Raw genomic sequence first — 11,484 nt, 5'->3', positions numbered from 1 at the left:
CCCGCTCTGAATCCTCTCAATCCTCACCCGCACGGCCTCTCCTCGGGGAAAAAACATGCCCGAACACTAGGGAGCCGTGGGGAAACCAGTGAGAGACAAGACGGACAGCAGCAACGGCAAGTGCAATCTGGCTTCAATTCTGATCGTGCACTTCAAAGCCTCTCTCAGTCCTACCACTGACTGCTCCTTTTCTGGAAGGACAAACTTTCTTACCTGAACATCCTAAATTGAAGACTCCACGGAACAGAACGGGGATTGAGCCACGGGACAACGGGCCATCGATTTACACTAATGGGGAAAAAAACCCCTAGAAGTCAGCCCCAAATTTAAAATTGCACGTGTCTTTTCCAAGCAGAATGAGCCTGTGATTCCACAAAAAGGGACGGCAAAGAGCAGGTCAGCTTATCAGAGAAAGACAGTGACAGGGAGCCAGACGAGGTGACACAGAGAGAGGGAGAGCGAGGCAAACGGGACGGAGAGGCCAAAACGAGCGCTCCACAGCCTCCCCCGGCTCGCCCCGATCCCCGTTTCCCCGTTAACCCCCGCTACCCGCGCCGAGACACCACGGACGCGTTGGCCAGGCAGGCAGCTGTTCAAACGGGATTGAGTCGGCGCGCTCTGATTGGCTGCTTTCCACCCCACCGCGCCGTGCTCCTATTGGCTGCGCCTTCCGCGGTCCGCGCCCAGGTGCCCGCCTCACGTCGGACCTGACTGAGGACTGCGCACTTTGGGCATGCGCAGTACGGACACCTCAACGCCCGCCCCTCCGGCAACCTCATTGGCTGCCTACGCACATCACTTGCCATTCTCCCCGCCTATCAGCGTTCCGCCCCTCGACTCTAACCCTAAGCCTAACCCAAGCCTAACCCAACCCAACCCTAACCCAGCCATAACGCAACCCTGACCCCCTACTGTTATTTTGGGATCACCCTGTGATGTGAGGCACCAAATCCCCCCAAACCGATTTCAAATCCCGTCACTTTGGGGTGTTTTATTGTGCACGTTCAGCCGCGGGGACCCCGGGAGCCGCCGCTGGGGACACCGGGGACACGCGGCGGTGCCGCTCGCACACGGGGCGCCCGTTGTCCTCGAAGAAGGTGCCGCTGGGGAAGGGGGAGGAGCACACCTGGGGACGTGGGGACATTAGGGGTACGGGGACATGGGATGTGGGACACCAGGGATGGGGACACACAGGGAACATGGGGACACCGGGGCCCATGGGGACACCGGGGATCACGGGGAGATGGAGACATGGGGACACCAGGGACACCAAGGACCAGGAGACATAGGCCAGGGGGACCCCAGGGGCACAGAGATGCAGGGACACGGGTGGGGTGTCCCAGGGGACACGGGTGGGGGTTCCCAGGGTGTCACCTGGCAGACGAAGCACCGCGGGTGCCACAGCCCCCCCATGGCGGCCACGAACTCCGCGACAACGGGAGCCGAGCAGCCCGGGCAGCGCGGGGAGAACAGCAGCGAGAAGTCGCGGGGACAGAAGGGACGGCCGTCCTGCTCCACGAACCCTGCGGCACCGGGGACAGCGCGGGGACATCAGCGGGGGGACATCACGGGATGGAGGGGACAGCGCGGGGACATCAGCAGGGGGACATCGTGGGACACCATGGGATCGAGGGGACAGCGCGGGGACATCAGCGGGGGACATCGAGGGACATCACGGGATCGAGGGGACAGCGCGGGGACATCAGCGGGGACATCGAGGGACATCACGGGATCGAGGGGACAGCACGGGGACATCAGCGGGGGGACATCGAGGGACATCACGGGATCGAGGGGACAGCGCGGGGACATCAGCGGGGGGACATCGTGGGACACCATGGGATCGAGGGGACAGCGCGGGGACATCAGCGGGGGACATCGAGGGACATCACGGGATCGAGGGGACAGCACGGGGACATCAGCGGGGGGACATCGTGGGACACCATGGGATCGAGGGGACAGCGCGGGGACATCAGCGGGGGACATCGAGGGACATCACGGGATCGAGGGGACAGCACGGGGACATCAGCGGGGGGACATCGAGGGACACCATGGGATCGAGGGGACAGCACGGGGACATCAGCAGGGGGACATCGAGGGACATCACGGGATCGAGGGGACAGCACGGGGACATCAGCGGGGGGACATCGAGGGACATCACGGGATCGAGGGGACAGCACGGGGACATCAGCGGGGGGACATCGAGGGACATCATGGGATCGAGGGGACAGCGCGGGGACATCAGCGGGGGGACATCGAGGGACACCATGGGATCGAGGGGACAGCACGGGGACATCAGCGGGGGGACATCACGGGATCGAGGGGACAGCGCGGGGACATCAGCGGGGGGACATCGAGGGACATCACGGGATCGAGGGGACAGCGCGGGGACATCAGCAGGGGGACATCGAGGGACATCACGGGATCGAGGGGACAGCGCGGGGACATCAGCGGGGGACATCGAGGGACATCACGGGATCGAGGGGACAGCACGGGGACATCAGCGGGGGACATCGAGGGACATCACGGGATCGAGGGGACACCACAGGGACATCAGCGGGGGGACATCGAGGGACATCACGGGATCGAGGGGACAGCGCGGGGACATCAGCAGGGGGACATCGTGGGACATCATGGGATCGAGGGGACAGCACGGGGACATCAGCAGGGGGACATCGAGGGACATCACGGGATCGAGGGGACAGCGCGGGGACATCAGCGGGGGGACATCGAGGGACATCATGGGATCGAGGGGACAGCGCGGGGACATCACAAGGGCATCATAGGGACATTACAGGGCCATGGGGACGGGCAGATGGGGGGACATGGGGACGAGGGGACAGGGGGACATGGGGACATGGGGACATGGACATGGGGACAGGGAGACATGGGTAATCCCTAACATTCTGTGATTCGGTGATTCGGTGATGGGGACATGGGGCAGGGGGACAGGGGGACTGGGGGATGAGGGGACAGGGGGACATGGGACATGGGGACAGGGGGACATGGGTAATCCCTGACATTCTGTGATTCGGTGATTCGGTGATGGGGACATGGGGACAGGGGGACAGGGGGACTGGGGGATGAGGGGACAGGGGGACATGGGACATGGGGACAGGGGGACATGGGCAATCCCTGACATTCTGTGATTCTGTGATGGGGACATGGGGACAGGGGCACTGGGGGATGGGGGGACAGGGGGACATGGGGACATGGGGACAGGGGGACATGGGCAATCCCTGACATTTTGTGATTCTGTGATGGGGACATGGGGACAGGGGCACTGGGGATGGGGGGACGTGGGGACAGGGGCACTGGGGAGGGGGGGACGTGGGGACAGGGGCACTGGGGACGTGGGGACAGGGGGATGGGGGGACATGGGGACAGGGGCACTGGGGATGGGGGGACGTGGGGACAGGGGGATGGGGGGACATGGGGACAGGGGCACTGGGGATGGGGGGACGTGGGGACAGGGGGATGGGGGGACATGGGGACAGGGGCACTGGGGATGGGGGGACGTGGGGACAGGGGGATGGGGGGACATGGGGACAGGGGCACTGGGGATGGGGGGACGTGGGGACAGGGGGATGGGGGGACGTGGGGACAGGGCACCCACCCTGGTCCCCCAGGGCCTTCCCGCAGTGGGCGCAGCAGAAGTGCTGCGGGTGCCACGTGTGTCCCAGCGCCGTCACCACCTCCTGGGGACACGGGGACGTGGGGACGTCACCCGGGAGCTCCCGCCACCCCGTGTCCCCACGCGGCCTCCCACGGCCCCCATGGCCCCCAGAAGGTCCCACATCCCCCCGACCCCCCATAAGGTCCCATGTCCCCCACATCCCACCACGTCCCTCCATGTCCCCCCATATCCCCCCAGAAGTTCCCATGTCCCCTCCTGACCCCCACATCCCCCCCGACCCCCCATAAGGTCCCATGTCCCCCCATAAGGTCCCATGTCCCCCCACATCCCCCCATGTCCCCCCATAAGGTCCCATGTCCCCCCAACCTCCATGTGCCCCCACATCCCCCCATGTCCCCCCATAAGATCCCATGTCCCCCCACATCCCCCCATGTCCCCCCATAAGGTCCCATGTCCCCCCATAAGATCCCATGTCCCCCCACATCCCCCCATGTCCCCCCATAAGGTCCCATGTCCCCCCAACCTCCATGTCCCCCCACATCCCCCCATGTCCCCCCATAAGATCCCATGTCCCCCCACATCCCCCCATGTCCCCCCATAAGGTCCCATGTCCCCCCCATAAGATCCCATGTCCCCCCACATCCCCCCCGACCCCCCATAAGGTCCCACGTCCCCCCATAAGGTCCCATGTCCCCCCACATCCCGCCATGTCCCCCCATAAGGTCCCATGTCCCCCCACATCCCGCCATGTCCCCCCATAAGATCCCATGTCCCCCCACATCCCCCCCGACCCCCCATAAGGTCCCACGTCCCCCCATAAGGTCCCATGTCCCCCCACATCCCGCCATGTCCCCCCATAAGATCCCATGTCCCCCCACATCCCCCCACGTCCCCCCATAAGGTCCCATGTCCCCCCATAAGATCCCATGTCCCCCCACATCCCCCCATGTCCCCCCATAAGGTCCCATGTCCCCCCATAAGGTCCCATGTCCCCCCACATCCCCCCATGTCCCCCCATAAGGTCCCATGTCCCCCCCATAAGATCCCATGTCCCCCCACATCCCCCCATGTCCCCCCATAAGGCCCCACGTCCCTCCATGTCCCCTCATGTCCCCCCATCCCCCGTGTCCCCATTGTCACCTGCAGCACGGGTTGGTGGCACTGGGCGCATTTGGGGGCAAAGAGGCGTCCATAGTCGGGGGGGCAATAGGGGACCCCCCCCCGCTCCAGAAACGGGGACCCCCCCAGGGCCCCCCCGCAATGGCCACACACCAGATGTTCGGGGTGCCAGAGGCGCCCCAAAGCCACCAGAGCCTGGGGGGACATTAGGGACACCCTCCAGTTGGGGGACACCCCCACTTGGAGGGGGCACCAAAGGACCCCCCATTGTTGGGGTTCAATGAGGGACCATCCCCATCTTGGCCCCACTGAAGGGGCCTCCAAAGAAGCCCCAACTTTGGGGTTCACCGCAAGACCCCTCCCCACAACATTGGGGGTTCCCCACCAGCCCCCCATGTTGGGGTTCACCAAGTGTCCCCCCCACGCTGAGGTACACAAACACCCCCCACACTTTGGGGTTCACCAAAAGACCCCCCCATTTTGGGGGTTCAATGAAGAGCCATCCCCATCTTGGCCCCATTGAAGGTACCTCCAAAAAAGCCCCAACTTTGGGGTTCCCCACAAAAACCCCCAACTTTTTGGGGTCTCCCCCACCTTTGGGCTCCCCCCCCGCCCAGGGGGGCCCCACAAACCTACCTTGCCCGCGATTGGCCGCCGACAACCCCCACAAACCCCCTTGTCCTGCGTGGGGACTCCCCGATTGGCCAGGTCCTGCTCCAATGTCACCAGAAGCTCCTCAAGGTTCCCCCCGCTGGGACCCCCCAATTTTTGGGGGGGCTGGGGGGGGAAATGACCCCAAAACAAACTTATGGGTGGGGAGGGGTCATGTGGGGGGGGAACACCCCAAAACCCCCTGGGACTTCCGGGGGGGTGAAGGTTGAAGTCGGCGAGTGAGGCCATCAAACGGTCCAGCTCCTGCATGGCCGAGGAGGGGGGCGCCCCCACATTTCTACGGGGCATGGGGGGAGTTTTGGGGTGAAAATGGCGGGTTTGGGGGGTCGGGGGGTGGGGAGGTACTCACTGCGCCCCAGATTTGGGGGGAGGTGGGAGCTCTGGGGTCTTCGTGGGGGAGACGTGGGGCTCGAGTTCAGCTGGAGGGGGATTTGGGGCCATTTAGGGAGTGATTTGGGGGGTGCTGTTGAAGGGTTTGGGGGTGATTTGGGGGATCTTTGGGGTGACTTCAGCTCTGATTTGGGGGTGATTTGGGAGTTTTTGGGGTGCCGGTACCTGCGGGTCCCCCCTGGGTGCCGTCCAGGTCCTGCAGGAGGCGCACGAGCTGCCCCAGGGTGGGCGGGGCCCGGGGGGGGTGGGGCCTCCACACCGAGCTGGGGGAGGGGACACGGCCCCATGGCCCCAATGGCCCCATGTCCCCACTGTCCCCATTGTCCCCATATCCCCGTTGTCCCCAACATCCCCCTGTCCCCATTATCCCATTATCCCCATTGTCCCCATATCCCCATTGTCCCCAACATCCCCATGTCCCCATTGTCCCCATTGTCCCCAACGTCCCCTGTCCCCATATCCCCATTGTCCCCAACATCCCCATGTCCCCATTGTCCCCATTGTCCCCATATCCCCATTGTCCCCAACATCCCCATGTCCCCATTATCCCATTATCCCATTATCCCATTATCCCCATTGTCCCCATATCCCCATTGTCCCCAACGTCCCCATGTCCCCATTGTCCCCATTATCCCATTATCCCCATTGTCCCCATATCCCCATTGTCCCCAACATCCCCTGTCCCCATTGTCCCCATTGTCCCATTATCCCCATTGTCCCCATTATCCCCATTGTCCCCATATCCCCATTGTCCCCAACGTCCCCATGTCCCCATTGTCCCCATATCCCCATTGTCCCCAACGTCCCCATGTCCCCATTGTCCCCATTATCCCCATTGTCCCCATATCCTCATTGTCCCCAACGTCCCCATGTCCTCATTGTCCCCATTATCCCCATTGTCCCCATTATCCCCACTATCCCATTGTCTCTAGTATCCCCGTTGTCCCCATTGTCCCCCAATGTCCCCATGTTCCCCCCCAGACCTGTAAAGCTGCTCCGTGTCCCCCCCCGGCACCTGGGGACAGAAACATTGGGGGGTTAAATGGGGACATGAGACATCGACACCCCCCAGTGTCCCCAGTGCCCCCAGTGCCCCCAGTGTCCCCTGTGCCCCCAGTGCCCCCAGTGTCCCCAGTGCCCCCAGTGTCCCCCAGTGTCCCCTGTGCTCCCAATGTCCCCAGTGTCCCCCAGTGCTGCCAGTGTCCCCTGTGCTCCCAATGTCCCCAGTGTTCCCAGTGTCCCCCAGTGCTCCCAGTGTCCCCAGTGCCCCCAATGCCCCCAATGTCCCCAGTGCCCCCAGTGTCCCCCAGTGCTCCCAGTGCCCCAAATGTCCCCAGTGCTCCCAGTGTCCCCCAGTGTCCCCAGTGCCCCCAGTGTCCCCATCGCTCACATGACCGTAGGGGAGTGGTGGTCGGGGTGGGGGGATGTCCCCGCCGGGGGGGGGGAGGGGGGGCGCGCCAGCCGTGACGTCATCTCCAGGTCAGCCAATAGGGCGTCTGGGGAGGGGGTGTGAGGGGACCCAGGAGTTCAGGAGGGACCCAGGCGTCCAGGTCCCCCCCCCCCGCCCCGGACCGACGGACGGACGGACAGACGGACGCAGTCCTTACCCAGGTCCTCCATGGCTGGGATGGGGTGTGGCCCCCCCGGGTGACGTCACTGCACGCGGGCCCCTTGGTGGCCTTGTATGGAAGCAGCCGGACGCCTGGGTCCCCCCCGGACGCCTGGGTCCCCCCGGACCCCAGGGTCCCCTGCAGTTTCGGGGTGCTCCCGGATGCCTGGGTCCCCTGTGGGGGGGGGGGTTTCCCCGGACGCCTGGGTCCTCACTGGCTTTGGGGTGCTCCAGGAGGCCTGGGTCCCCCCGGATGCCTGGGTCCCCTATAGTATTGGGGTCCCCCCGGACACCTGGGTCCTCAGTGATCCTGGGGTTCCCTGTAGCATTGGGGTCCTCCCGGATGCCTGGGTTCTCAGTGGTCCTGGGGTTCCCTATAGTATTGGGGTGCTCCCGGATGCCTGGGTCCTCAGTGATCCTGGGGTTCCCTATAGTATTGGGGTCCTCCCGGATGCCTGGGTCCTCAGTGGTCCTGGGGTTCCCTGTAGCATTGGGGTTCCCTCGGATGCCTGGGTCCTCAGTGGTCCTGGGGTGCTCTGTGATTTCAGGGTTCCCCCGGACTCCTGGGTCCCCTGTAGTACTGGTGTTCTCCCGGACGCCTGGGTCCCCCATTGTTGGGGTGTCCCCCCAGTCTCCAGGCTCCTCCCAGCTGTCGGGGTCCCCCCAGATGTCGGGGTCCCCCCCGTCCTCCTCTTCCTCCTCTTCCTCGCGGGGGTCGGGGGGGTCTGGCTGAAATAGGCCTCCCGGGTGACCCCCAGAATCCAGCGCTCGTATTGGGGGGCGGCCGTGAACTTGGGGGGGCCCTGGGCCCCGCAGCCCCCCCCGCCGGCCACCCCCAGCAGGAACCAGACCCCCCGCTCCAGGCAGAACAGGGGGGACCCCGGCGGCGCCTGCGGGGACACCCCAAAGTCAGGGTCATGGCGGGGGGAGGACACCCCGAAAGTGGGGACGGAGTGTCCTGGGGTCACCCCCCCAAAGGGAGACACCCCGAGGGACCCCAAAACATCCCAGAAGGGACCCCAAAAAGGGACATGAGGACACCAGGGACCCCAAAAAGGACCCCAACCCACCCAAAAGGGACCCCAGAATGAGACACGGGGACTCCAAAATGGGACCCTGGGACCCCAAAACCCCCCAAAAGGGATCTGGGGACCCCAAAAGGGATGTTTGGGACCCCCCAAAGGACCCAAAAGGGACATTGGGACCCCCACCCCCCCCCAAAGGGACATGGGGACCCCGGGAGGCCGTTTGGGGACCTGGCAGGCGCTGTCGCTCTCGGGTCCGGCGACACAGACGGTGTCAGGGGGGGTCGGGGTCCCCTCGGGGTCCCCAGCGTCCCCGCAGGACTCGGCCATTGTCACCTCCACGCTGAGCAGCTGCTCGGGGACCCAGGGGCCTGGGGGGACACGGGACGGGGGACATGAGGACGGGGGGGGACATGGGGATGTGGGAGGACACGGGGACACAGGGACATGGGGATATGGGGGGACACGGGGACAGGGGACATGGGGACAGGGGACATGGGGACGGGGGACATGGGGGCACACGGGACAGGGGACATGGGGACGGGGGACATGGGGACAGGGGGGGACACGGGGACACAGGGACATGGGGATCATGGGGATTTGGGGGGACACGGGGGTTATGAGAGGACATGGCGGGGGACATGGGGATGTCACCGGGGGGGACACAAGAGATGGCAACACCAGGGATGGAGGTGACACTGCAACTGGCGACACCAAGGTTGGGGACATCAGGGCCAAGAGTGACACCAGGGATGGAGACAACAAGGATGGAGGTGACACCAGAAATGGGGACACCAGGGATGGGGACACTGGGGTGCAGGGGACACAGGGTGACACGGGGTGACGGGGATGACACGGGCTGCCCGGCGCCGCTCACCCCGCGGCCCCAGGAGGGTCCAGCAGCGCGTCCCCGGGGGCGGCCGGTGGTCCCCGTAGGGCAGGCAGAGCGGGCGCAGGCTCCTCCCGAGCTGCAGGGGGCGCTGCAGCCGCAGCAGCGCCACGTCGTGGCCCCGCCCGGCGCCCACGAAGGCGCCGTGGAGCTGCAGCCGCGACCCCGCGTGGGCGGCGCCGCCCGCGGCCACCACCTGCCAGCCCTGCGGGTCCTGAGCCCTGCGGGAAACGGGCCTCACCGGACGCCGGGGTCCCTCCCGGACGCCTGGATCCCTCCCGGACGCCTGGGTCCCTCCCAGACGCCTGGGTCCCTCCTGAACTCCTGGGTCCCTCCCGGACATCGGGGTCCCTCCTGAACTCCTGGATCCCTCCCGGACATCGGGGTCCCTCCTGAACTCCTGGATCCCTCCCGGACGCCTGGGTCCCCTCCCGGACGCCTGGGTCCCTCCCGAACTCCTGGGTCCCTCCCGAACTCCTGGGTCCCCCCCTGAACTCCTGGGTCCCTCCTGAACTCCTGGGTCCTCTCCTGAACTCCTGGGTCCCTCCCGAACTCCTGGGTCCCTCCCGAACTCCTGGGTCCCCTCCCGAACTCCTGGGTCCCCTCCTGAACTCCTGGGTCCCTCCCGAACTCCTGGGTCCTTCCCGAACTCCTGGGTCCCCTCCTGAACTCCTGGGTCCCTCCCGAACTCCTGGGTCCCTCCCGAACTCCTGGGTCCCCTCCTGAACTCCTGGGTCCCTCCTGAACTCCTGGGTCCCTCCCGAACTCCCGGGTCCCTCCCGAACTCCTGGGTCCCTCCCCGAACTCCTGGGTCCCTCCCTGAACTCCTGGGTCCCTCCCCGAACTCCTGGGTCCCCCCCGGTTCAGGGTTCCCCAGCTCACCCAGGCACAGTCCGTCCTCCAGCCCAGCAGGGGGCGCCTCCCTGGGGCTGGGCGGGAAGGCGGCAGGCGGGAGGTGGCGCCGCAGCCACCGCGCGTGGGCCGGGAGCCCCGTGGCTACGGCCGGACCCCCCGCGCGGGCACAACCCGCCGAGAACGACAGGACCCCGGCCTGGACCCACCGACCGCCGGACAGACACACAACCGGGCCCCCCGAGTCCGCCTGGGGGGACACAGCCATAGAGACACCATGGAGACACCATGGAGACACTCTAGAGCGTCTACAAACCCCATAGAGACACCATAGAGACACCATGGAGACGCCATAGAGCGTCTACAAACCCCAGAGAGACACCATGGAGACACCATGGAGACACTATAGAGCGTCTACAAACCCCATAGAGACACCATAGAGACACCATGGAGACACTCTAGAGCATCTACAAACCCCATAGAGACACCATAGAGCATCTACAGGCACCATAGAGACACTTAAAGGCACCATGGAGACCCATACAGACCACACAGAGACCACATACAGACCCACGGATATAAAACGGGCCCCCCCGAGTCTGCCTGGGGGGTACAGAGCACCTATAGACACCTATAAAGCCTTGTGTATCCATATAGAGCTCTATAGAGCCCCATAGACCAGCCCCAGCGCCCCCAAGTCCGCCTGGAACCCCCATAGGGCCATAGCCCCCCTATGGACTCTACACATTCTACAAGATCTGTAGGTGACCCTATGGATCCTATGGCATCTATAGGGTGTTCTATAGGTCCCTGACAGGCCGCATGCCCCTCCTGTCCGCCCACACACACCACCCAGCGCCCCCGAACCCCCATAACCCCACACCCCCACATCCCTATGGGAGGCTCCCGAGGGTCTATAGGGTGTATAGGTGGCTCTATAGGCACCTGGCAGGCTCCGTGGCCCTCGGTGCCGCCCACACACACCATCCAGCGCCCCCGAACCCCCATAACCCCACACCCCCACATCCCTATGGGAGGCTCCCGAGGGTCTATAGGGTGTGTACGTGGCTCTATAGGCACCTGGCAGGCTCCGTGGCCCTCGGTGCCGCCCGCGCACACCATGCCGCGCCCCCGAACCCCCATAACCCCACACCCCCACATCCCTATGGGAGGCTCCCGAGGGTCTATAGGGTGTCTAGGTGGCTCTATGGGCACCTGGCAGGCTCCGTGGCCCTCGGTGCCGCCCGCGCACACCATGCCGCGCCGCGCCGGCCGCTCCAGCTCGCGCCGCCGC

General features: G+C 65.2%; 2 protein-coding genes across 2 annotated transcripts; both read right to left on the bottom strand.

Annotated features, from left to right (window-relative positions):
• Positions 1-991: 991 nt before the first annotated feature.
• On the bottom strand, positions 992-7,435 carry LOC309452974 (transforming growth factor beta-1-induced transcript 1 protein-like; the record flags this gene model as incomplete). The annotated part of the gene is made up of 10 exons (XM_082077619.1): positions 992-1,126; positions 1,375-1,523; positions 3,614-3,695; positions 4,775-4,948; positions 5,390-5,530; positions 5,707-5,844; positions 5,981-6,011; positions 6,799-6,830; positions 7,206-7,288; positions 7,423-7,435. The coding sequence occupies 10 exons, from the start codon at positions 7,433-7,435 to the stop codon at positions 992-994; spliced, it is 978 nt and encodes a 325-aa protein (XP_081933745.1).
• Positions 7,436-7,851: 416 nt separating this feature from the next.
• LOC309452973 (serine protease 53-like) lies at positions 7,852-9,681 on the bottom strand (the record flags this gene model as incomplete). The annotated part of the gene is made up of 3 exons (XM_082077618.1): positions 7,852-8,314; positions 8,681-8,820; positions 9,327-9,681. 3 exons carry the CDS (start codon positions 9,679-9,681, stop codon positions 7,853-7,855), a joined length of 957 nt encoding a protein of 318 aa, XP_081933744.1. The 3' UTR covers position 7,852.
• Between the last annotated feature and the right edge of the window lie 1,803 nt (positions 9,682-11,484).

This window comes from Streptopelia decaocto, assembly GCF_964273445.1.
Source record: "Streptopelia decaocto genome assembly, contig: HAP1_SCAFFOLD_216, whole genome shotgun sequence".
NCBI classification, from domain to species: domain Eukaryota; kingdom Metazoa; phylum Chordata; class Aves; order Columbiformes; family Columbidae; genus Streptopelia; species Streptopelia decaocto.
The sequence above is the reverse complement of the archived record's forward strand: the minus strand, read 5'-3'. Positions and strand labels throughout refer to the sequence as shown.